Genomic DNA, 27953 nt, shown 5'->3' with positions numbered 1-27953 from the left:
ATATATATATATATATATAAATATATATTTGTATACATGAGCTGTACAAGGTGTAAAGTTACAAGTTAAAATGATAGACAATTTAATTTTATCAATTTTTGTATTTTATTATAGAATACAAAGTAAAATATTGCGTCAATTTTAAATTATTATTTATTATATTGTTCGTTTTCAACAAAGCCAAGACTATCCCAGAATGATTTGTGTCCAAAGTCAGAGCTGTTCTTCGTCTCGATATCCTGAGGCGATGATATCTCCAAATAGTTGAGCTCGGTAGACCCGACGTCTACTGGGAGCCATTTTCCTTCATCAGTCAAGTTCGGAACTCTGAGGTATAATTAAAAATTATAGCCATATTAATAAAAAAAAAAATAGTTTGAAAATTACCTTCCGACAATTCGGTCCAATGAGATTCGAACCCTATTCTGCTCAGTATGTTCCCAGTATCAAAAGGAAAGGAATATCAACAATGGGCAAATTTTCAAAAAGTTATTTTTTATGTATTTGTCCCACATAAAAATGATTTTCATGCAGCCTCTTCAAATGGCGAAACTAACACAATATTCCCTTTTCAAAATGAAATGGTAACCCCAGTGAGGGAGATAGGTAGTGAGCCAGCGAGGTAAGATAGACGAGGATCAAAGCATGCCAGTTAGTCCATAGTGATGTGGCACATTAATTAATGGAGATGGTTTCCAGGGAAACCGTGTGGAGGTAGACCTGATATCGATATTATTAGCAATGACACCAGTGAGGTAATGAAACCTCACCTATCACGCCTGACTAGTGCCCTACTAGCGTATATCGATAGCGCAGGCAGGGTTACCATTCTCACACATAAAATAATCGGGTAGTCAATGGCATATGGCGACTGTTACCATTGTGATGAACATAACATTTCATATACTCACATATCACTTTTTTTTATCATGGAGAAATGCATCATGCAGATCCAAACGCCCTGGGGGAGGCGTATGAGTACTGCCGGACTCCTATCGGCTAAAACCACACGGCATCCCTCGCCGCGCCATAAAATTGGGGACCCGGGTTCCCTTTTGTAGTCCACCGAGCCCCAACGTTGGCCCGTACCGGCATATTCACATATCACTAGGCGAACCATGGTTAAGTCCTTAAATTTGAGTTTAATGAACTTACCCTGTACTGGCGAAGCTGTAGAGCACGTCAATCATTATGTCGCTCATTTGGTGATCAGCAGAGGTCGTCCCCACCATCGTATCCACGTAGAATATGTGGAACAAGTCGTCGGCGTGGGATACCCCTGAAAAAAGGACTCTAATAACTTCGGACTTTTTTATCCTTACTTTTATTACTCCTGATTATAAATTATGCTATGGCCGTATGGTCCCGGCATAGAATAGGCCACCCCTTCCAGTCCCGTGGGTGTCGTAAGAACCAACTAAGGGAGGATGAAGGATGGGCAGCAGCGTCCCTCTTAAAACATCTCTAAAGCCTAACTGCGGTTGCCAATCTGCCTGCCATGCGTGGCAACTACTAATAAAACCCCCCAAGGGGAATGCTTATGTTCAGCAGTGGACAGTTAAAGGCTGATATGATAATGATATAAATTATTAAGTAGAAGTTTTATAATGACAATCTTTTGTTTGTAACTTGAACTACCTAATAAGCTAGAAGCCCAACATATTGGAAGTGGCAACCATCCCCTATAGATATGCACTTACAGCACCATGAATATTAGAGAATATTCTATGACGTTTATATGTATAATAAGTGGCTATTATCGCCTATAGATAGATAGGTATATAATTTATTTGCGTTACTTACAGCACACAAATAATAACAGTCATAGATAGACATACATAATAAAAAGAGATAAAAGAATACATATACAAAAAAAGCGTAAAACATAAAAGAAGTAACATTTTTTTTCCATTCATGCGTGTGTCATAGTATCACAAAATGGTCACAATTCAGTTTTTTTTTTCTCTAAAAAGAGCAGAAACATTGATATTTTGTTATGGGCAAAAACCAGCCGCGAAATTTCTTAATAAAAGAAATATATATGTACATATATATATATATATATATATATATATACACTATTTAGCACCACAGCATTATAAATATGGGTACTCTTATGCGTTGCTGAGTATCTTAAGATCTTACGCCTTTGTACCCTGTATTTTTTCATTTCACTACCATAATTCATACTTTAAATCAAAACTGAAACCTTACAAAGCTATTTCAAGGCACAAAGCTAACTATTCAAAGAAACGACATTTGTTCAGTTTTCCTCTGGTAAAAAATTCCTTCTCGGAGTGACTTTCGTGTCATTATCAAATTGTAATTTATAGAAAATTTACTAACGTTTAATGAAATGGTTATCATGCATGTGTTATTGCTTATCACTGGCGGGGTACCAGTGAAGAATGAATACTTTATTTGCATTATACAATATAGGTAATAAGCAAGGCAATTTACAAACACAACGATACAATTGTATAAGTACAGTAGGTGAGGATGGAAGCAGTCAGTTAGTTTACCATGACGAATTTAGCTTGAAATGGTACCAAGATGGTTTCCGGAAGTGCGCGGATGTCAACTTGATAAAGTATATTGTTAGCAATGAGCAACGGTTATAGTGTTACCGTAGTTATTGTAGTCGTGTGTCAGGAAGGTGGTGAAGCTCTTCTCCCCCCGGAAGCTGTACCGGTACACGTAAACGGGCTGCCGCGAAGATTCCGCGTACGTTTGGGCCAGTCTGTTCACGTCTACTACGAATAGACGGTCACTTAGGGCCTGTAAGTTATAATTATAATTTAAAAAAAAATGATGAAAACAGATGGGTAACCCCGCGTGTGGTATTGGTATATGCAGGCGGGGTCTAATGAATGATGACAGGTGAGGATAAAGTCAAATAAATTGGTCTATTGTGTCGAATTCATCAGGAATTAATCATCATGGTTTCCAGTGGCGATCACGTAGATGACTTGAGAGGGTAGATTGCCATCAATGATGTCACTAGTCCTTGACATGAATAATCCTCTCCCACCAATGAAAGTGAGTTTGTATGTTACTTTTTAGAGTTTTAATAGATAAAAAAAAATATTATAAAATTTACTTAAAATGGTAAAAGACAATTAAGTTACATGGTCACGTGGACGAAGTCACGGGCGAAAACTAGTAATACCTGTTTGGAACTATATTATCTAAGAGGAGGACATTCTCAGGTAATAATTTGTACATTAACGTAATTTTAACTTACTAACTGATCAGAGATTGTGCAAAAGTCGTATTATGTATAAGACATTTGTATTTATTGTTTCAGTTATCTCATTATTGCACTTGTAAATTACATTGTTAATGCATTTATAAATATTGTGAGCAAGGGTGAACTTATCTCTGACAGAGATCTCTTCCAGTCAACCCGATGCAATTAGAAAACATGTTGTTAGCGGGCAGCTGAAGTGCTACAACTGTTAATATTTAGAGCACATAAACAAATATAATATAAAAGTTGAATAAAATATTAAGATACATAATAAAATATTACATAAATACATATACTATAAATAAATATAATACCCACTTACTTATACAATAGATTTTTATTATATACATACTTATACAATATTTAATGTCAAAATCAAAAATCCGATCGAAGTTAATATAGATATCCGACCGGTATGGGCGATATCAGAATGGATGGTGACCTTTTTTCTGACATCAGTGTTCAATAAAACCCAATATATATATATATATATATATTTATATTTATTAAATCAGTACCGATGTTACCTATGCCTATTCAATAATGACAACATATAAGGATATCACCAATGTTCATGGTACTGTTCATGTTTATGCGCATGCAACGGTGTTTTTCAGGTTCTTTTTTAATGGGTGAAGAATAAACGGTAACTCCGTCTACGCTATCGGTATACGCTGGTGGGACACCAGTGAGGAGATGAAAACAGGTCAATTGACTTGAATTTTTTTTTTACAACTTAGAATGGCAAACAAGCTGACGGTCCACCTGATGAAAAGTGGTAACCGTCGTCTATAGACATGAGCAGTACCATGGACATAACAGAGTATACTGTTTCGCCCATGATACACCCCATGCGTTGCCATTCCTGAGGACTCAGATGTTATTCCTCTGTACCCTGTAAATTCACGCCATATCCCACCCTTCAAACCGAAACACAGCCATGCAAACACAACTGCTTCATCAACAATTAACTAAATAGTTTCCAGGGGGAGCAGCGTGGAGATCGACCTATTAGAATATATTGCTAGCAATGGGGCTATTAGACTCCATTATTAACAATTACTTTCCCTTTATTAATCAGGTTGGTGGCTAGCTTACTTGTTAGAATTTTTATCGAAATGTTTTTTTATGTGGATCGCACGATTATTACCTGAACAAGTTGAGGATAGGTTTCCTGGTTAATTGGTTTACCGTCGAAATAGTATTTCTTTATCTTAGACGCGACGTTTTTGTGCTGATCTTCGGACAGTGTGTCATTGTATTGGAAGATGGTGGCGGCGAGATCTTCCCATTGATCTTCTAACTCAGGTAAAACATTCGGTTTTACATAAGCTGGAGAAATATTAATAATTATTATTACTGTGGTAATGTTTGACGTAATAGCTTCTTGTTTGATAATTAATTCGTCCAATATTTTTTAATCGTTCTTAACTTAATAGTTGCTTTTATTTTTCTATCCCCTTTTTGAGATACGAATTATTATGATCAATTTTAATTTGCAATTGTCATTGGTGATCATAGATATTTATTTCTTCTTTTCCAGTCAAATATTTAACTCAATAAATAGATAATAATATAAATTAATAATTAATAGGGGGTGAATAATATTCTCAAAGGATTTTTTTATCTTTAAATAAAATAATTTTTTAATTTCTTAATTACTTGTTCTTAAAGAATATATTAAATTAATGAAAACAGGATAATTTAGATATCGTGCATTGTTAAAAATGTTATAAACAATGTATTTTTTAACTGCGATTTAAATTATATATTGAGTACATATAAAATAGCATACAGTAATTAGGTATGATATACATTTATTTTATATATATATATATATAAAATTGTATATGAAAAATATAGTCAATTCTTAAATGATATGGCATTTCATTACAAGGGCAAAATGTATATGTCGGTCATCAATTGGACGCTGTTGAACACAGAGCTCGCAATAAGGACTGGTCCTGAGTTACCTGATACCCTCCAAAACATTTGAGGAAATCGCTTCACTGTGCATTTTATACTTCAGTTGTCAGTGGTTGAGGAAAAAGTATAACACACACTTACACACACACCTGAGACCTTTCAACTAACATTTACTTATTTATTTATTAATACATGTATGTGTACAAGGCGGACATAATGCTATAAAATATTCGGAGAGAGAATGCTTCAACTTATGGGAAGTGTCAAAATACACGAAAGCGGTACTAGTAATAATGGATATATATACATACTAAAATTTACATATATAAACAAGTAAATATATAAAATAACAAATATATACATTCTTACTTCATCTTTTAATTAGTAATTATAGGTAAATTAATTACCTGCAGCAGGGTACAATCCTTCTTCAGAAGTGACAGAAGCAATGAGAGGCACTTTTGTAATATCACCAGATCGTGTAGCCTCGTACGGGTGTTGGGTCAGGAAAGGGTTCTTAGAACCTTGAGGCTCTATCGTTGGAATAAATTCAGTAAACATTTGATCCTTCCAACCCTGCAAAATTGGAGGGAAACAAGCTAAATTAAAATCATTTTTATAAATATATATATATTAAAATGTATACAAGAGATGTTAAAGAAAAAAAAATGAATTTAACAGCAATAAATGCCAAAATAATATTTTTAGTATTTTTGTCTGTATGTACATTTGTATATTTAGAATTATTTCCCTTGAGCTGACTGCTTAAAAAAGGCGCACGTGTTAGACATGTTTTTTTTGCGAAATTTTCCTTTCATCCGGTGCCCACCCCAGGGCACCGGCAAATTTCGGGGTGAGCTCCCCGGCTTCCCCATATTTACGCCTATGTGTGTCTATCTGTTTATATGTTACTTCCGACTTTATGTTCCAAAACTAGTTTCCACTGTTGTGTTTCTGAAGGACGACCTTAAAATTTGGTGTGTGTGTCATTATCTACTTCCAAACTCCACGCATACGAAACTGTGGGCAAAACATAGTAATTGACTTAAATGAAAAAAAAGACAAGATTATAACCCGTGATGGGATAGTTGGTGGTATTTGTCGACCCTCATTTTGAAGCTTTTTGTAACCAAATTGTACATATTTAATTAAAGAGCGACAAAATTTGATAATTTTTTTTTATATACAACTTAGAATGGCAAACAAGCTGACGGCCCACCTGATGGAAAGTGGTAACCGTCGCCTATAGACATGAGCAGTACCATGGACATAACAGAGTATACTGTTTCGCCCATGATACCCCCCATGCGTTGCCATTCCTGAGGACTCAGGTGTTATTCCTCTGTACCATGTAAATTCACGTCATATCCCACCCTTCAAACCGAAACACAGCCATGCAAACACAACTGCTTTACGGTAGAAACACGAAAGGGACAGAGGTACCCAAGCAAACGACTTTTGTACAAAGTCTCCCTCTGGATGTATACAAATTTTCTTTTTAACAAAAAAGAAACTATAAATATAAATAATTTTAAACAATTTAAACTTTTAAACAATGTTTCTTATTTCTTTATTTTTGTTTACAAAGTTTTTTTTTTCATCTGTAATCCCCATAAAAATTATTCATTAGAGTTAAATGAGCGCTTTCGAGAATAATCGAGAAGTGGGAGAGAATATATATACATATGGTATATAGTATTTATCCGCGACTTCGTTCGCGTGACGTGGACAGTTCATTGACCGGGATAAATTGTAACCTATGTTATTCTCCATCCATATATAGTATACAAACTTTCATGACGATTGGTTGAGTCTTTAAGTGCCATGAGATAACAATCAAAAAACACGAAGAAGCCTGAAGGAGATCGCTTTTAACGATAAAGTCGCCTATTGTTTTCACAATGTGATAATTTCTTGGAATTGTTTGTATCTAATAATACGTTTACTATTGTAAACTTTTGGAGGTAACAGTAAAGAGTCTCTATATATTTGTCTCGGCTTTGCCATAGTGGATTAGTAAATAAAGTATCATACATGCTGAGTTAGGATGTCACCTACTTGTGTACCAAATTTCATTAAAATCCGTTCAGTACCATAGTTTTTGCATGAAAGAGTAACAAACAATCATTCATTCTTAAAAATTTTCACATTTATAATATTAATAGAATTAGTAAGTATAGTAAGAATTTTAATAATAATAATAAAATCTTTATTGCGCATAAAAGAGATTTAAACAAGGAGTCTTTATACAGAATGTGCATATACAAAAGGCGGCCTAATCGCTAAAAGCAATCTCTTACAGACAACCTGGTATAAATAGTAAATAAGTACAGAGAGAAAGGTAGATGACGCAAGTCAGACAGTAAATAAAAAAAAAGTATCCAAATAAATGGCATATTATTCTAAATATCATTTATATAAAAATAAGATTTTATTAATTAATTATTAATTAATATAAATGTAATGTAGATTGTTTGTGGGAAATGTAATGTATAGATATTTTACCGTAAAATGGACTTGAGCTCCAACAATGTCTTCACCAGGTTTATCTGTTAAGCAGTCAATCATATCCTGGCTGCTATTGGTTGGGCAGCCCACCAAAGTGGCCAGGGCTTTCGCCTTCTCAACCGGTTTCTCTGCAAATGCCCAGGGAGCGAACGCTGACCCGCTGTAAGCTATAGCTCTGGCGAAGGTACCTAGAAGTACACATTTACGCTTTCATCACAAAAAATAATTAAAATACTGTTTATTTAAACAGTGTTTAACAAAAATCTGTCTACGTGATTAAATATTGCTGAGTCAACGTAATAATAATAATAACATCTCAGACGGTTAAGTTTCCGAGGCGGCTCACTCTCGAGAAGAATGCAAAAAGCGGTGCTCTTAGATACTGCCCGCATAGTACGCCGGTTTCTTTCCCTGGGGCCTTAAACCTCGGCCGACTGTACTTCTGCTGGGGGTTAGTTTGCCATCTTCTCTCTCTTTAAAAAGGTAGGTGTGAATTTTGTTGAAAATGTAAAGAATAATAATAATTTTTATTTCAGACTTATATCCATATTACGTGTACAAAAATCTTATAAAAATGTTAGTACAATCTAAAGAAAATTAAAACAAATTTTAGATGTTTAAGACTGTCCGCCTTTCCGGCATGTCTACTTTTCTGTACAGAGACGTATCCAGCGTCAAAGAAACGGAAAGTTCTATTGGTAGGTCAATACCCTAAGAATGCTGTTGGAGCTGGCACGGAGGCGACTAAGCAGTGAGGCAGTTCGTTTACGTATGATGGCATGAAAGTCATCAGCGTTCGCCTCAGCGAACATGCTAGAGGCGCTGCAAAACCGCGGCAACTCCATCAGCACCCGGAACGTGTTGTTATACTGTACGTATGCTCGCTGCCTATAGTTTACCCACAGACTGAAATGACTGGAAATATACTTCAAAAAGCATGTCTTTAACCGGTTTTGTACAACATCCAAACCTACGAGCCAGGAGGGAAAGGGATTGTTAGTAATGGAGACTGAGAATCCCATTGCTAGCAATATACCCAACCAGGTCGACCTTCTCGCGGTTCTCCCTGGAAACTATCATGATTAATTCCTGATGAATCCATCATGATGGGCTAACTGGCCTGTTTTCATTCTCATCTATCACCCTTCACTGGGGCTCCGCCAGCGTATCCCGTTAGCGCAGGCGGGGTTACCATACCATTTTCAGCCATCAAAAAGAAACCTGCGAGCTAACATGTTACATCGTACAGCCAGAGGCTACGCCCTCTATCCATGTTCATTTTATTGCACAAAATTCCGTGATCCAGTGACCCAGATATTTAAAATGCGAGACCTTATTTAGAAGAGTACCAGAAACAGTAACAATAGGATTCAATCTAGTATTTTTTATTAATTGTCTGAAATATCATAAACTCATTCTTTTTCGCAATAATGTTTATGTATAATTTTTAAGTGTCAAAATCTATAGATTATTATAATAAAATTAAATATAATAAATACTTTACATTTTTAATAACATGGACATTTTTTTGCTTAGACACAAACAGATTTAGGATAGGCTTTTGTAACCATATATTCTAAATATATATTGAATATCTACCCTTATAAATGTTTAACTTTTTTGTAGTAAAACGGTTAATGTTTTATTGGTAAAACTTTAATGAACACGTTTTAAATGTAAAATAACAAGATATATTTACGTATTTTTATTGATAAATAGCGTCATGTCCATTTCATCATCATTGAGTGGTGATGATGAAATGGGCATCATCTAGAACGACCCTTACTAAATGGAGTATCTAGTGGGGGTCATCCATGTCCATTTATCGTTATATAATTAAAGATTGTGTTCCACAAAAAAAAAACCGGTTTCAATTGTGATAAAATCAGTTATACTCGTATGGATCTAAAAACTAAACTAAAGTACTGCTTTTGATAAAACTTCTATGGGATCAATCAGTAAAAATTTTTTCAGATAAAAAAAAAAAAGAATTTTCCAAATCGATTTAGAACTGACGCAGTTATGAGGTAACAAACAAAAAGCAATACAACAACTGAAAACCTCCTCCTTTTCGAAGTCGGTTAAAAACTATTCTATATCTAAAGTTGAAGCAAACAATACATATTTATAACGCATTGTTTGTGCTGTAACTTCTTGATGGAACTTGATGGATCTTATATCGACTGAAGATGAAGTTTCGAAACTGGTTGCGTGTATAAAAAATAAAAACATTTTTTTTAACATACTTAGAATAGCAACATTTGAGTCCTCAGGAATGGCAACGTATGGAGGGTATCATGGGCGAAACAGTATACTCTGTTATGTCCATGGTATTGCTCATGTCTATAGGCGACGGCTACCACTTTCCATCAGGTGGGCCGTCAGCTTGTTTGCCATTCTACGTTGTATAAAAAAAGCAAATAAGCTAACGACCCATCTGATGGAAAGCGGTAACGCTTATAGACATGAACATTCAATTAATCAATTACTTTAATTGACTTATTGAACAGCATGTTATTAATATTCAGGGGGAGGGGGGAACCGGTTGTTCGTAATGCGGACTACCAGTTCCATTGCTGGCAATATAGTCAGGCCTACCTCTACGTGGTCTCACCTGGGCATCATCGTGTTGAATTCCAGGTGTATTTATCACGACACACTAACTGACCTGCCATTTCGGGGGGCAAGGGATTGTTAGTAATGCGAACTACCAGTCCCATTTGCAGGACTACATTGGTTACATACTTAAAAATATATAAAACCTTTTTTTATTCAGATACTATACTCATAGTTTAAATTACCTTAATTTAATTTACATTAGTATAATATATTTGTACATAATTTTAATTAATTATATATTCTTCTCTTTCCGCGTCTAGGGAAAGTAGATAAAGTTTTGTTTGAGAAATCAGTTCAGGGTACAATAGGACTGATATACCTGAAGAAGGTAAAAGCCCTTAAAATAATATAAAAAAAAATAATTTTAATATAGACATTAGACAAACATAAATTAATCAATCAAATACTTTAATGAATTTAAATAATTTTATTTCAAATTCCTTGGTTGTCAGGTATGTAGCTTATAACATAGTAAATAGTGATAAAGCAATAGCATATACGCTATTTACATCAGACATGAATGAAGATATCTAGGTCACAGATAATATAATACTAAGATTACGTAAGAATATCATGTCTATTGATTTTACACTGTGACAATGTAAACAAATGTGTGACGTAAATTGACGCAGGTATAACTACGTTATTTAACTTGAATATTATATCTTTTTTTTAATGGATGATAATGAAATGGTAACTCTGTCTGCGCTAACGGTATACGCTTGCGGATCACCAGTGAAGGTTGATAAGTGAGAATGAAAGGGCAGGTCAGTTCGTCATGAATACACCTAGAATCCAGGATAATGGTTTCCAGAGAAGACCACGTGGAGGTCGACCTGACAGGGTACATTGCTAGTAATGGGGCTGTTAAATCCCATTATTAACAATCCCTTTCCCCTGGTAGCGGTGTTAAACGTAAGTAAAGCCGACACAAATAATTATAGTACAGTATGACTCAACCGTTATAATAAAAATCAGACTTGTGAAAAATTTCCTTGATGAACGTGATTTTGATAGATAAAAGCATTTTAGCATCATGAAAACGTGCCATTCATGCGATTTATTGTATGGGAAGTCGTCAATCATTAAGAGAGAAATTTAAGGATCTAAATTTATATATATATATATATATATATATATATATATATATATATAATAATGGGATCTAACAGCCCCATTACTAGCAATGTACCCTGTCAGGTCGACCTCCACGTGGTCTTCTCTGGAAACCATTATCCTGGATTCTAGGTGTATTCATGACGAACTGACCTGCCCTTTCATTCTCACTTATCAACCTTCACTGGTGATCCGCAAGCGTATACCGTTAGCGCAGACAGAGTTACCATTTCATTATCATCCATTAAAAAAAAGATATAATATTCAAGTTAAATAACGTAGTTATACCTGCGTCAATTTACGTCACACATTTGTTTACATTGTCACAGTGTAAAATCAAAAGACATGATATTCTTACGTAATCTTAGTATTATATTATCTGTGACCTAGATATCTTCATTCATGTCTGATGTAAATAGCGTATATGCTATTGCTTTATCACTATTTACTATGTTATAAGCTACATACCTGACAACCAAGGAATTTGAAATAAAATTATTTAAATTCATTAAAGTATTTGATTGATTAATTTATGTTTGTCTAATGTCTATATTAAAATTATTTTTTTTTATATTATTTTAAGGGCTTTTATTTATTTATTTTATTTATTTATTTATTTACACTTTATTGCACCAAGTGAGAAGTGATAGAAAAGGAAGGCGGTGTTATCGCTAAGCACTCTCGTCCAGACAACCTTTGGGTAGAGGACATTGAGAAAAAGACAAAGGGTAGGTGGCGCACTATTATATAAATATTATCATATACAAACATATATAAATACATACATACATATATACACATACATATATAATATATACACAATTAAATATATACATAACATACATACATACATACACATACATATATAATATATACACAATTAAATATATACATAACATACACATACTTAACAGCATACATACAACAGAAAAAAATGATGAAGGAAAACGAAGAGAGAACACAGGAAAATAGTACTAAAGTGAGAGGTAGTAAGATTTAACAGAGGTTTTGAAGCTAGTAAGAGTTTGAGCGCACCGAATAGAGGTAGGTAGTGAGTTCCATAGACGAACTGCCTGAACAGTAAAGGATCTAGAATAAAAGGAAGAAGAATGAGTGGGAAATTTAAGTCGGAGGTTATTGACACTGCGTAAAGTATGATCATTAGCCTCACTGAGAAACAAGAATCGGTCTTTTAGATAATCAGGAGCAGCAGGATTAAAAAGGATTGTGTAAAGAAGAGACAGGATATGCAGATTACGACGAAAACGGATAGAGAGCCACTTGAGTTGAGTGAAATAAAATCATATTTAAGACCAAATATGAAGCATACATAAATTTTGGAGACGCTAATTTGGTGAGGTCTAAATAACATGAGTCGGCATAATCAAGAATGGGTATGTGTGTGCGAGCGCAATTTTGGTGTTAACTGGGAGGAAATTAATGTCTATTTTTGCAGCAAACATTTTTTTACTGACCTCCGAGATTTTGGAGACCATATTAGTGTTATCAAAAATAATGCCAAGATTTTTTACTTTTTTCTGGTAATCTATCATAACCCCATCAAAAACCACAGGCGGAAGACTGGTCGAGGAAATTTTGGAAATAAGTATGGGACTCCCAATAATAATTGCTTTGTCTTCAAGGGGTTTATAACAAGACCATGAGATTTACTCCAGGCAGATATACATTCCAGATCGGCGTTAACAGTAGATATTGCTAAAGAGATATCAACCAGAGGGGCTAAAGAGTAAATCAAACAAATAGTGCTAATAAATAAGGCAAATTTTACCTTCTTCAGGTATATCTTTATCTGACAAACAAAACTTTATCTACTTTCCCTAGACGCGGAAAGAGAAGAATATATAATTAATTAAAATTATGTACAAATATATTATACTAATGTAAATTAAATTAAGGTAATTTAAACTATGAGTATAGTATCTGAATAAAAAAAGGTTTTATATATTTTTAAGTATGTAACCAATGTAGTCCTGCAAATGGGACTGGTAGTTCGCATTACTAACAATCCCTTGCCCCCGAAATGGCAGGTCAGTTAGTGTGTCGTGATAAATACACCTGGAATTCAACACGATGATGCCCAGGTGAGACCACGTAGAGGTAGGCCTGACTATATTGCCAGCAATGGAACTGGTAGTCCGCATTACGAACAACCGGTTCCCCCCTCCCCCTGAATATTAATAACATGCTGTTCAATAAGTCAATTAAAGTAATTGATTAATTGAATGTTCATGTCTATAAGCGTTACCGCTTTCCATCAGATGGGTCGTTAGCTTATTTGCTTTTTTTTTATACAACGTAGAATGGCAAACAAGCTGACGGCCCACCTGATGGAAAGTGGTAGCCGTCGCCTATAGACATGAGCAATACCATGGACATAACAGAGTATACTGTTTCGCCCATGATACCCTCCATACGTTGCCATTCCTGAGGACTCAAATGTTGCTATTCTAAGTATGTTAAAAAAAATGTTTTTATTTTTTATACACGCAACCAGTTTCGAAACTTCATCTTCAGTCGATATAAGATCCATCAAGTTCCATCAAGAAGTTACAGCACAAACAATGCGTTATAAATATGTATTGTTTGCTTCAACTTTAGATATAGAATAGTTTTTAACCGACTTCGAAAAGGAGGAGGTTTTCAGTTGTTGTATTGCTTTTTGTTTGTTACCTCATAACTCATAACATATATATATATATATATATATATATATATATATATATATTTATATTTATACAACTTAGAATGGCAAACAAGCTGACGGCCCACCTGATGGAAAGTGGTAACCGTCGCCTATAGACATGAGCAGTACCATGGACATAACAGAGTATTCGCCCATGATGCCCCCCATACGATGCCATTCCTGAGGACTTGAGTGTTATTCTTCTGTACCCTGTAAATTCACTGTTTCGGTTTCAGATTGTATGTAAGATCAGGTACAGAGTATTCCTCTGTACCCCGTAAATTCACGCCATATCCCACCCTTCAAACCGAAACACAGCCATGCAAACACAACTGCTTCACGGTTGAAAGACGAATGGGACAGAGGGACCCAAGCAAACGACTTTTGTACAAAGTCTCCCTCTGGTAAATCTAGATACCAAATTTTTTTCCGCACACCAATTGCTAAAGACAAAAAGATTAAGCACGTCACTATTTATTTTTCTGAATCTACGTAGGTTTGAAATAGGTTGAAGTTTACATCATTCGCCCCTTGAGACCTGATTAAGGGGGACCAAAATCTGTAAATCGCACATGACGTCCAGAACGACTAGTTTCTTCAGCTTCTAGCTTCAGGATTGTTCGTGTCTTGGTCGTTAAGTGTGGTGTGGTCGTTTAAAATATAGACAGGTTTCAACCTATTAATAGATACAGTGATTTCTTTACCTTTGATAAGCAATTTAAAGGTTTTGTCTTATCGTAGCTTCACAATACATATATAGAATAGAGAAAATTGATAGAATCATTTTTAGAAAGTGTTCTACTAATTTATTTATACAACTTAGAATGGCAAACAAGCTGACGGCCCACTTGATGGAAGGTGGTAATCGTCGTCTATAGACATGAGCAGTACTAATGAAAATAAATATTTTCACCGAAGAAATACGAGTTGAAAAACGACTTAAAAAATAATATATTTTGTGTTATATTAATTGTGTGCCTTCCATACTAACTTGGCACGTTCACTGTTAGTACAGAGGTTAAATATTTTTGTCGTTTTTGAATTATTGACTGACAAAATTTGTTTTCATATATTCTATACTTAAATTATATAGATAGAGTATCTCCATACAAATGCTTCGAGAAACGGGTCAACTTTTTCATACAATTTTGCATGATAAATAGTTACGAGTGATTCCTTTATAATTTCTATATTTATTTTGTCTTATAAATTATGCACCTTTTTAATGCACAATTGAGTCATTTTATTTCTTATAATAATTAAATATAGATACAACAATACACATTCTGTGCGTAAGTATGTAGAACATAATTAAAAAAAAAAAAACGAGTCAGCTAATTTGACAATTTGCAGACAAAAAGTTGACTTCGAGGCTCGATGCTCTATCTATGTATATAATCTAAGATTCTATAGAAGTTCTCTTAGTCGCCTCTAGAGGCTAGCTCTTTTTTCTGTGGGTGTCGCTTACGACACTCACAGGAAAGGAAGGGGTGAGCCATTTTATGCCGGGATCACACGGTGACTAATTATTTAATACAACAAATTTTTTGCAGAGCAAAATTTTTCAACATGGCAACAATACCTAAATCTCAATGACCCCGAGAATGGCCTTTGTTAGATAAAAGGTAGATGATAACCTGTTTTATGTCAATTTGTCGCGTGACCAATTTCATGCGAATTGAATGGGCAATCGAAGGAAGGGCGGCGTCCTCTTGTGGAGTTCATAAAACAAATTGGTTTAGAATATCAGATAACAATCGCTACGTTATTGTTTCTTTAATTTAATATAATAAAATTGTATTATTAGGTACTAGTTGTACACCGCCGTTTTACCTGTTGCAATCAAATTATTCTGTGTTAATGTAATCATCCAGTTTACATGTTATCATCATCATCATATCATAACTGTCCACTGCTGAACATAAGCCTCCTCCTTGGGGGGTATTGCCATGCTTGGCAAGTAGACTGGCAACCGCAGTTAGACTTTTAGAGATGTTTTAAGAGGGACGCTTCTGCCCATTCTTTGCCCTCCCTTAGTCGCCTCTTACGACATCCACGGGATAGACAGGGGTGGTTTATTTTTTTCTTCAAAATTCTAAGTAAATAAGTAAAAATAAGCAAATAGGTAAAAAGGTAAATAAGTATGTATATAGGTAAATAAATAAGTAAGTAGTAAATAAGCAAATAAGTAAATAAAAAATAATATATTTTGTGTTATATTATCCTAAAATTTACTTACTAAAATTACAGATAAGCATGTTTGGGTATTTATATGTTGTTACGCAATTATATTTAGATGGAATTGACTATTTAGTACATGGGTGGGTTATATTCTAATGTAACACATAGGGCACTTTATATATTAATGTACGTGGACAAAGCCGCGAGAAATAGCTAATTATGACATTAATTCAAAATAATTATGTCAACACTCCCACAATTTTATCTGTCAGTAACTGTTAATTGCTCAGTATATATGTTTTATCACAAAATATGTATTTGTGTGTTATTTCCTTGTTTTTAATTAATAATAAATTATTGTGTCAGTCAGTACTTACTTATTGCATCCGAGTTTGGGGATCTGCTGCTAAGATCATATTGCTGAAACTAGAAAGAGCTCAGCGTTCTATATTAAAGGTCATGTTCAAAAAGCCTTTTAGATATTCAACAGCTTCTTTATTTAATGACGCAAAGGTCTTAAGCGTTCGTAAACTGTATATTTTCAAAATTATAACTATTGGTCACAGCATAATCCAAAAGTCACTGAATAACCCTAAGGCTTCAAACAAGCGTTTTTACACTCTCCCTACACCTACTACTAAAACTAGTTTTGCCAGACGCTTCTCTTCTTGCATGATCCCATTCATATATAATAAATTTTGCAAAATTTACAATCTAAAGAACTGCACCCTAAAAGAAACAAAATCAAAAGTAAGCGAACATCTGAAATCTATGAATTATGACGATACTGAAAACATGCTCTTGTTAATCATATAAATGAAAATACTGGTCACATACATACAAACACACACACACACACACACACACACACACACACACACACAAACACACACACACAAACACACACACACACAAACACACACACAGAGAGACACACACCACACACACACGCATGCACACACACTCATTCATAATACTTATTTATACATGTGTATTGGTGGTGAGAGAAAGAAAAAATAAATAAATAAAATAATTGTATTATACAGATTAGTTACACAATTGTGAGTACTGCTAAAAAGCCTATGTTTAATATCTATATGCATGTATATGATAACACGAGTACTGCTTCCTACAGGACAGGCTCAGCCTAGTGTAGGAGGCAATGATAAATTCTGTGCTAATACAAACATACTTTGTTAAATAAATAAATAAATAAATAAATAAAAATAAATTTACCTCTAGACATTGGAGATAGAAGATGATAATGCACACTAGATCCGCCAGCGGAATGTCCCGTTAAGGTTATGCTGTCAGGATTCCCGCCAAATGCACGGATATTTTTTTTAATCCAATGCAAAGCAAAGGCTTGATCTTTCAGCCCTAAATTTCCAGGCAGGACATCGTCACCCGTACTCAAAAAACCTGTGGAGAAATCAATATAATATCTAAATAAGTAGTGAAATTGTAGTAAGAAATATCTTGTGTAATTGTAACAATTTATCTATAAAGGAAAACGCAAAGGTACTTAGCCATACAGCCTGAAACTTTTTAAAACGTTTTCCTTTCAAAGTTTTTTTTTGTTTGACTCGAAAGAAGTATAAGAATAAGTAAACAGTTTTCTTCTGTTTTTATTGGTACTCGTAAAACAATTATTCTAAGAGTATTCAAGCTAATTAGCTAACTGATTTTGAAGAAACAACATAAAAAAAAATATATTTAGTTTTTGGTGATGTTTAAAGACGGAAGCTGCTGCCCATCTTATTCATCGTATAGTAAATGTAATTTAATATTGTAGTTGCACATAATATATGAAGTTTTGTATTATAGTTTTAATCAAGCAAACTTTCAAACTCTCAGTATAGCAAAGAAGTTGTGTAATTATCATAAATTATTATATATTCACCAGAGGGAGACTTTGTACAAAAGTCGATTGCTTGGGTACCTCTGTCCCATTCGTGTTTCTACCGTGAAGCAGTTGTGTTTGCATGACTGTGTTTCGGTTTGAAGGGTGGGATATGGCGAGAATTTACAGGGTACAGAGGAATAACACCCGAGTCTTCAGGAATGGCAACGTATGGGGGGTATCATGGGCGAAACAGTATACTCTGTTACGTCCACGGTACTGCTCATGTCTATAGGCGACGGTTACCACTTTCCATCAGGTGGGCCGTCAGCTTGTTTGCCATTCTAAGTTGTATAAAAAATAATAATAGAACATAGTGTAAGTAATATTAGATTATGAAGGATTTGCAACTATGCAATATGGTAACAGCTTGTTGGATTGTGTGACATTTACTTTTCAACAAACTTGAAATAGATATAGTTTCTCAATTCGGTTGTATTTTTTTTTATATTTGTTACTTCATAACTCCCTTAGTTGTAAATCGATTTGGAAAATTCTTTCTTATCTGAAAGGATTTACTTAAAGATTAGTTGCATAGAGATTTTATCTAATTCGATTTAGTAGTTTAGTTTTTAAACCAAAATGACTTAACCAGTCATGTCACAATTGAAGTCTTATTTTGTGGGACTTATTTTTGAAAATCGTTTACTATAGATGTGAATAAATACGCGCACGTGACATCCTAGGCGTTCATAGGCTACAGTGACTATTTACCATCAGACAGCTAGTATGGTCGTTTTAGGTATTAAAATAAATTATATTATTAATAAATTGTCTGATAATATTAAAAGTTTGACCTACGCACGATTTAAAAGACAACTATTGATGACCATCTAATTAATAATTATTTCTATTCTTTAAAAGACTTTTTAAACAATTGTAATTTAAAACAATCAACTTTGTTAAAGTTAGTTGTTAATTTTACGACTGCATTATTTTAGTAAACGTAAATATATATATATATATATATTTACGTTTACTAAACAAGTGTAATTAATTTTAAGATCTGCTACTGGCAATCACTTATCACCAATATTTAGTAAATAAAAATTCATTTATCTATTCATACTACATTACGATATCGTATGGTCTGATGCTGTATACGAGTATAGTGATTTAAACATGCGACGGTTTACCGCCAGCGGCCACGGCCATTTTAAACGATAACTCTTTTGTTTACATGGTAGATAACATTTTGTCACAATTATTCATATTACTTAATCAATTTTTAACGAAGTTATGAAGACGACTTCACATTATGTATGTTATCTAATTCTTTAATTTATTTAATTAGATATGGTTATCAAAGAGGAAAAAATCCCGTTTGCTATCTGAAATGAAACCAGTTTTTTTGTATTCTACAATATTATGTAAACAATATTCGACATTTATATAGGTATAATATGCATTTGTATGTATTAATGGTTTCTGTGACCTGATTATCTAAATAAAAAAAAAAAAAAAACTAATTTTATAAAGACATAATTTTTTGTTGTAATGGATAAAATATTTTTTTTTTATAATTTAATAAATTAAACAAGAATATTTTATCTGTGGAAAGCTACATTATAAGCGAGTAACATGGGCTGATTTTAGATTATATAGAATTTGTACTATATTTTCTTTTTTTTTAAATATCATTTATGTTTACGACTGAAGGACTTGTATCCATGGTCATGAATAAATAAAAAAAATAATTGATTATATAGATAGTGTGTCTCCGGAATTCCAAATTCGAAATTAAAAAATCGACTTGATATGTGAAAAATTTTCATTTAATAACTTGCGACAAAGAAAAAAATGGCGCGTTTTTTTTATTGAAATAAAATGTATATGAAAACTTAATCAGTTACACGGTTCTCTAGTCTCCTTGCATTTAGTCTCATTTCTTTTAGATTTAAAAGGCTGATCATGCGAGAAGTCAGGGCAGGTCGCTATTTAGACGATGGTATATATTCTTAGTATTATATAATATAAAACTGTTAGATATTTCGTGAAAGTACGTTCTTATTAAAGAAGAAATATTACTAAAGATTTATGACCTGTAATTATCTATTCTATCTATATGTTACGTCTAATAAATCTCTATTCAGAATGCCTATAAGCATTAAATTTTGACATGTATTTTACATCATTAGAGCTACATTATCAGATGGTTTGATGTTACCGCTTGTGACAGCTAATATGGCCACTGTATGATAACCTTTTATGTTTGCATACGGTAGATAAAATTTTGTCATACTTATTTAACTGTAATATTCAAATATTAATGAATTCGACTCGAGATTACCATGTTATACGTAACTTATAAAATATTGAGTTCCTTCTTTGTAGATAAGCAAATAAAATATGGTAATGTATGAAAAACATATCCCTTTTTGGTGACCTCGTTAAGTTACTGGAAATTAGTTTTCCCGTTGCATAAACATCGTAATAACATTCAAAACTTAGTTACTTATATGTGTACTAGCTGTATCACGCGGCTTTGCTCGTGTGAATCAGTACATGAAGTACTAAGTTAATATTATAACCGTATTCGTGTACGAAATTTCATTAAAATCCGTTCAGTAGTTTTTGCATGAAAGAGTAACAAATATCTATACATTCACACATAGAAACTTTCGTATATATAACTTTTACCCGTGACTTCGTCCGCGTGACTGGGATATGTTTACCGTTTGGAATAAAAAGAAGCCTATATCATTCTTCAAACTTATCTTTCTTTTATTTCTTTCCACATAATACGCGTATACTAAATTTCATAGTGATTGGTTATGTTGTTAAAGCACTATAAGGTAAGAAACAAACAAGCTCACTTTCACATTTATAATATTAGCAAGCAAAATAATAAAGTGTGATAGAAATTTGTGCCCAGCAGTCAGACATAGGGCTATTTAAAGTCCGCCATACATAACGCGATTTTTCGCTTATAATAATCCAAACGATAATTAGAATCGTAATGGGGTTTTTTCTATACTAAATTGTGTACGACAATACTATACATGTACGATTTATGGTTTGATTTTAAACATCGAACAAAAGTATGTGGAGCTTAAAGAAGAGAGATATATTGTTCTTGAGAATTAGGTATAGGAAACAAAGGGTACTTACCCAAGGGTCCTAACCTGTAATGCAATGTGACAACTACTAAATCCCTGTCCATTAGAAGGAAGGGCCCATAGTGGTATCCTGAGCCGTACATAAACGCCCCTCCATGAATGAAAACCACCACAGGTAAGAGTTTCTCAGGGTTCAGGTTTGCTGTATGTACATTGACATACAAGCAATTTTCACTACCTGGAACGTAAAAAAGTGACAATAATTTATTGTAGGTACCTAATTGATTTTCTATGAAATACTAGGAAGGCAGAATTGAGTAGGAGGCGATCACGTTATTTCAGTAGTATTATCTGTCTCTGTCTGTAAATTACTTTATAGATATCTTTATCATAATTTAATTCAAAAGCCTACTCCATAAATGGTTCAATAACCTCCATTTCTATGCAAATACTGTAAAGGTGTTCTTGGTGTTGTTCATAATAAAGTATAGCAACGTTGCAATTGTATGTCAGTTTTTAAAATCAATTGAACAGTTTTCAATATTTCTAACTGATTAATATAAAAGGCCAAATTAAAAGTACCCGTAACCGGCGAGCGTGTATGACAAGATTGATGAATGTGGAAGAAGCGAAAGAGGTTTGTTTGAATCGAAGCATTTGGCATTCCATTGTTTCTGCCTACCCTAATGGGAGACAGGCGTGACAGATATGTATGTATGTATGGAATTAAAAAAATATGAATTAGGTGCAAAGTTTTTAATAGTAGATTTATATGATTAATATTTATAATATTTATTAATATTCTATGATTAATGTTTTAAATTAGCAGTCAAAAATATTGAAAAACGTTAAATTGTTTTTTATAGTTGACAGATAATCGCGACGTTGCAACACTTCGGTAAGTAAAAGTTATGAAAGCTCTTAATAAATGGTTGTTCATTATCAGTACTTAGATAGAGGGCAAAACTGAGTAGATGGTAACATTATTTCAGTGGAATTTACCTGTAACTTGTTTATAGGTAGAATATTATTAGAACTCTCATTTGTCTTAAGAGACTATTTGATAAATTATAGTAATTGGAGTTCCATTACCATTTTGGCATTCAATAAATTGTTGATTATTAGCGAATATCTGACGTTACCTAGTTGATTTCCCGTAAAATACTAAGGCAATATTTTTAATGGGTGATAATAGAATGGTTATCAGTATACGCTGACGAGGCTTCACTCAGCGATGGTAGGTGAGTATGAAAGTAGGTCAGTGAATCCATCCTAACGAATTCCACAAGAATTTACCTTGATGGTTTCCAAGGGCAACCGCGTGAAATGGGCTGTCACACTCCATTATTTACAATCCATTTCTAGATACTAGGGGAGCAGAATTGAATAGTTGGTGATAATTATTTCAGTAGGCTTACCTGTTACTCGCTTCACGGATGGTTCGTACTGCAAGCAGTGGGCGAGAGGTTTACTCGCGTCCCGAACTCCAGTCCACGTTTGCGGAGGCTCTGCATCCTGCGACACATTTGTGTGGTAGCCTATGTGTGTACATATATTTATTTATATAAAGTGTAAAAGAAAGAACACAATAATCCAATATCCAGTGACAAAAATCAATTGTTTTCTGAAAGCGATGTGGGTTGACAAATGAAAACAGTGCGAATCGTTAGCAGTCATATACATACTAATAGCATCGGAATTAGGCAAAATAATTTTAATCAAATAACTAGTGATGTGGACTTCCGCAAGAAAACACCTAGTTCTGTGTTTCGGTTTGAATGGTGGGATATGGCGTGAATTTACTGGGTACAGAGGAATAACACCTGATTCCTCAGGGATGGCAACGCATGGGGAGTATCATGGGCGAAACAGTATACTCTGTTATGTCCATGGTACTGCTCATGTCTATAGGCGACGGTTACCAATTTCCATCAGGTGGGCCGTCAGTTTGTTTGACATTCTTAGTTGTATAAAAAAAAATGTATTTGCCGTTTACTGTCCACTGTTCAGTGTAGTTTCCTCCATAAGCGGAGTTTGCCAGTACTAGTTACTTGGTGGGCGGGTAAGCAATCGCAGTTTGGCTTTTGGTAATGTTTTAAAAATGGACGCGGCTGCCCATTTCTCGACCATTAAATTCGTTTAGTCGCCTCTTACGACATCTATAGGAATATTACAATAAATGTTATGCTCCTATAAATGTAATGCCTATCGCTCATCAATCAATCCATCATTAGTAAAATCGATGAAATCAAATTTATACTCTTTAGAATTCCAACATTCAACCCTTTATTTGTGATTTTGGATTATTATACTCATACTTTACATTTTGTATGTTTACATAGATTAAAGATTGTATCTGCGGTCATATTTATGATTTATTTTTCATTATTTTTTTTTCATGATATTATTCAAAGTTATTTATTAATTTTAGACAGAAATTCTTATTTTTACATTTATGTTCTGATAGTCTCCCAATACATCAAATCGCAGCGTATTTAAATGTTAAATTTACTTTGTGCAAAGTAGCTATCAGCTCTTGGATCACTAATAATCTTGATGGGACGCGTTATAAATCGTTTGAGTTATTCAAAACTACTTCACAAACTGAGGGAAAATATTCATATTTTTAATAATTTTTAATAATTTTATTTATATTGGTATCTGCTTGAGCAGTTTCAGGCCAAATAGTCTCAATCTAAGGTATCTAAACTTAAGTTACACGATTACTATTAAGGCGTTTACTAGAATGGAGTCCATTTCCCATATTTAGAGTTGACCCGTCGCTCATATCAAAAAAAAGGACGAATCGCTCTGTCATTTGCGCAGTCCAGAACTACCACAAAAAAAGTATAGTCCAATTGTGAAGCTATTGTTGTGCAAGATACTGGCAGAACTATATCTTAATAAGGTTCATTTTCCAACTAAGTCTTCATAGAAACATTATACTTGTAAAAACAAAAGCTGTAACTATGTACATAATTACATTAAATATTTAATAATAATAATCATTTTATAATTTAATGGTTTAATTGTCTAACTTAACAAAAATTAGACTATTATCTCGTTTACAATATGCCCATTGTACCATTTTATTTAACCGTGCATTGCATAATATGTCAATAATATTTATTTAGTTTTTACTTGCAACTTCCCCTTCGTGATCGTGATTTATCTACCAGGATAACACGTAGCCTATGTCTTTGTTCATTTTACATTATAATTCTTAACGATTTAACCAATCCTTCTGCAATTTGGTATACACGTAGGTACTATATGAGATGGACAAAGACATTGGCTATTTTTATCCGGCTCACATGGACCAAGTCGCGGTTAAAAACTAATAATATTTATAAACAGGAAACATTTGTATTTTTGTGTGTATGTTTGTAATGAATAAACTCAAAAACTACTTTGCCGATTTAAAAAATTCTTTCATCATTAGAAAGCTACATTCACCCTGAATAACATAGGCTATATTTATTGCTAGAAAAGATTAGGGGTCCTTACTAAAACTTTAGTAACGTAACTCAAGGTGTAAAAAAATGTTATAAAATATCTTTTGTCGCGTGCGCTACGGAAACCATTGGTGATAGAACAAAAGTATGTTCTACAATATTGAAGAAAATATCAATAACTACAAAAAATTTCGCGATACCATACGTCCAACTATTATTGTTATGTCACAATAACCAATTTTTTTAAATGTTGTAATAATGTCCACCCGTGCGAAGCCGGGACGGGCCGCTAGTAGTAAATAAATGCATATTATATAGTATACTGTTAAAGAAAATGATAATGTTATAATAGGTGTATTGTAAACGAGAAAGAGAGAGGTCTAATCTTTTTTAAGTTAGACAATAGACTTACGAAGGTATATGTATAACTTTACATACATTATTTGTTTGTCTAATTGAACCTATTTCTCTCTATTTGAGGGTTTTAAACTCTATAGAGTTTTAAAACTCTATGAGAGTTTTAAGGTAAAATTGTAACTAGATGAAGATAGAAAATAAACAGTTAACAAATTGTTAACTGTTATAAACAAACAAACGGCCAGAAATGGGAAGCGGAATAAATTAACTTTATAAATTTTCTGGTTAGATGAACTCTTACAAATTGAAAGTCCTCACTGAGTTAAATAAATAATTGGAAGCTAATTGTTCACGTAAAATATTCACGTGCATTTCTCAAGATTCAAATGTTTTTAAATCGTTCATATTTCGAAGAAATAAAAACGACGAAAAATTGGGAAAGAAGGAGGTTTTCGATCCAAAATGTACTACAATAATATGTAAATGTTATTAATTATGTCCATGTTAATTAATCATGATTAACCATTTAATAAATTTAAATGAAGTAAAACACATTCTGAATTAGATGCGAGCAGAATCGTAGTTAACAGTTCATTTTCATTAAGCTCCTGTAATGGAACAAAAATTGCGTCGAATTTGCCAAAAAAATTCGTCATTTTTGTATTGTTTGTTAAAGTAATTGAATTCCTTTCATTAGATCCAATTTCACGTCTATAATGTTGTTAAGGAAATATGTATTATTAGATCGTAAAATTGTATATTGGTTTCTGAATGAAATAAGATACGAGGTTTTTGAAGAACATCATGTTTTGTTATAATGAGGTCGATTCTGAGGCGCCATTCTTTAATCTTTTACTTAATTTTAATTAAAGCAACATAATTATAAAATTAGTTTACGGTTTATGGTCGGTAAAACATTAATTAAGAGAAACTATTAAATTCTAAATATAAGGAAGAGCTACCTCTTTTTAGTTTAGAGAAATTGCGCCTCTGAATCGACCTCTTTATTATAAAATCTAATACAATGGAGAGAAAAATTTTATTCAAATTTTTTTTGCTCTTTGTAAATTGCCAAATTTTGACTTACGTGAATTTAAAACTTCAGGGACAATAGGTTGATAAATGATGAGGAAATTTGAGCCACAGTTCAGTTAATTCAGGTACATTCAAAATTTTTTGTCATTATTAAGTCTCACATTTAAGAAATCGCTGTCTTAATATATTCTATAGGATCAGTAGAATTTTAATTTTATGTAGAACTAACGACTTCGATTAAAACTCGAGAAGGAATCAACAATTGTTAGAATTAATTAAATTATAAGTATGTAACTTATAGAATAATTATTTGGTTCATCGTATAGGTTCCTAAAGCCATTATTAAATTAACAATGCGAAACTTACCTTAAATCTATTTTTATTTATCGGTGGTTCCGCATACGGAATCCCATAAAAACTAGCAAACGTTCGCCCTTTAACGGACGTCTTCCAAACACCATGTATCGCACCATCGGTTAAATTAACTATTGGACTAAGATACGTTGAGGCCGAGCCGATTAAAATAAATAATAACACAACAGTCTTATGTATCATCTTGACACAATACAGTAAAGTACTCGACCGGTTATCTTTGAACGTTTATGTTTTATTGGAATGAGGATGACGTAGCTTTTGTAGCAACTGTTACCATTCTTACTATCTTTATTGCCAATTTATAGAAGTGTTATTATCTGTGGTTTTATGTATATAACATACTATAATATTTATTGGCATCCTTGGAATATTATTTACAATGGCAAATAACATGGGCTTGTTTGCCATTATAAGGATCATCTTCATTATACCATGTTGTATCGTATATGTTATACAACATTTAATACATTATTATAATGATATCAATATTTTAATATATATAATATATATATATATATATATATATATATATATATATATATATATATATATATATATATATATATATATATATATATATATATATATATATATATATATTTTAATATATTATAATGTATTATAATTAATATATATATGGCACTGAAAATCAGCGCTGCAATAAATCTTTATTAATAAAAACAGGATTGCACTGTTATATATTTTTTGCCTATATGGATATCTATATATGTTCACAGACCGAGATATAAACCAGCTTATGTCCTTCCCCAACTCATATAATAAGTGTGTACCAAATTTCACAGAAATTGGTTAAGGCATTAAGGCGCGATAGGTAACGAACAAAAAACCTCCCTTTCATTAGGTATTTTATGCATAAAATTGGTAAGGATTTATTTAGTTATTTTTCTAATTTTCCTATAATAACTTTATAACAAATTCAAAGTAAGTTAAAACTTTAAAGTTAATCTAAAAAGTTACTTAAGTACCTACCTTAGGTACCTTTTAATATATTATCTGTGTTTAATTTCAAGTTGAAATCTGTGTTTTGTTTAAGTAAGAGGTTTGTGTGGATAGAAAGTTATAAGTGTTCAGCGTCAGATTATAAGACAGCCGAGCTACTCTTCACAAAGTGACGTGCATTGTTTAACTAGTTTTCAGGTATGTGCGATTTTATACGGGTGGATTTTGAAAGTAGGAATAATATCTATACGTCTATGATATATATATATATATATATATATATATATATATATATATATATATATATATATATATATATATAGCAAAAAAGCATACGACTCACCTAATGGTAAGCTGTTACCGTAATCTATGAACGTTTGTAATACCAGGGGCATTACGCGCGTTTTTTTGATCCTAAGAAAATCTTTATATCCCTTGGGGGTAAGGGATTGTTAGTAATGGAGACTGAGAATCCCATTGCTAGCAATATACCCAACCAGGTCGA

At 33.1% G+C, this 27953-nt stretch overlaps 1 protein-coding gene across 1 annotated transcript; it reads right to left on the bottom strand.

Annotated features, from left to right (window-relative positions):
* Positions 1-93: 93 nt before the first annotated feature.
* LOC113514626 (venom carboxylesterase-6-like) lies at positions 94-26715 on the bottom strand. Its single transcript, XM_052897206.1, has 10 exons — positions 26480-26715; positions 22685-22781; positions 21319-21504; positions 17541-17726; positions 7682-7872; positions 5584-5752; positions 4401-4582; positions 2628-2778; positions 1156-1279; positions 94-327 (listed from the first exon to the last, which is right to left on the bottom strand). Exons 1-10 carry the CDS (start codon positions 26666-26668, stop codon positions 150-152), a joined length of 1653 nt encoding a protein of 550 aa, XP_052753166.1. The 5' UTR covers positions 26669-26715; the 3' UTR covers positions 94-149.
* Between the last annotated feature and the right edge of the window lie 1238 nt (positions 26716-27953).

This window comes from Galleria mellonella, unplaced genomic scaffold, assembly GCF_026898425.1.
Source record: "Galleria mellonella isolate WM207_F2 unplaced genomic scaffold, CSIRO_AGI_GalMel_v1 utg36, whole genome shotgun sequence".
Taxonomy (NCBI): Eukaryota; Metazoa; Arthropoda; class Insecta; order Lepidoptera; family Pyralidae; genus Galleria; species Galleria mellonella.
This window is presented reverse-complemented; position numbering and strand designations above follow the sequence as displayed.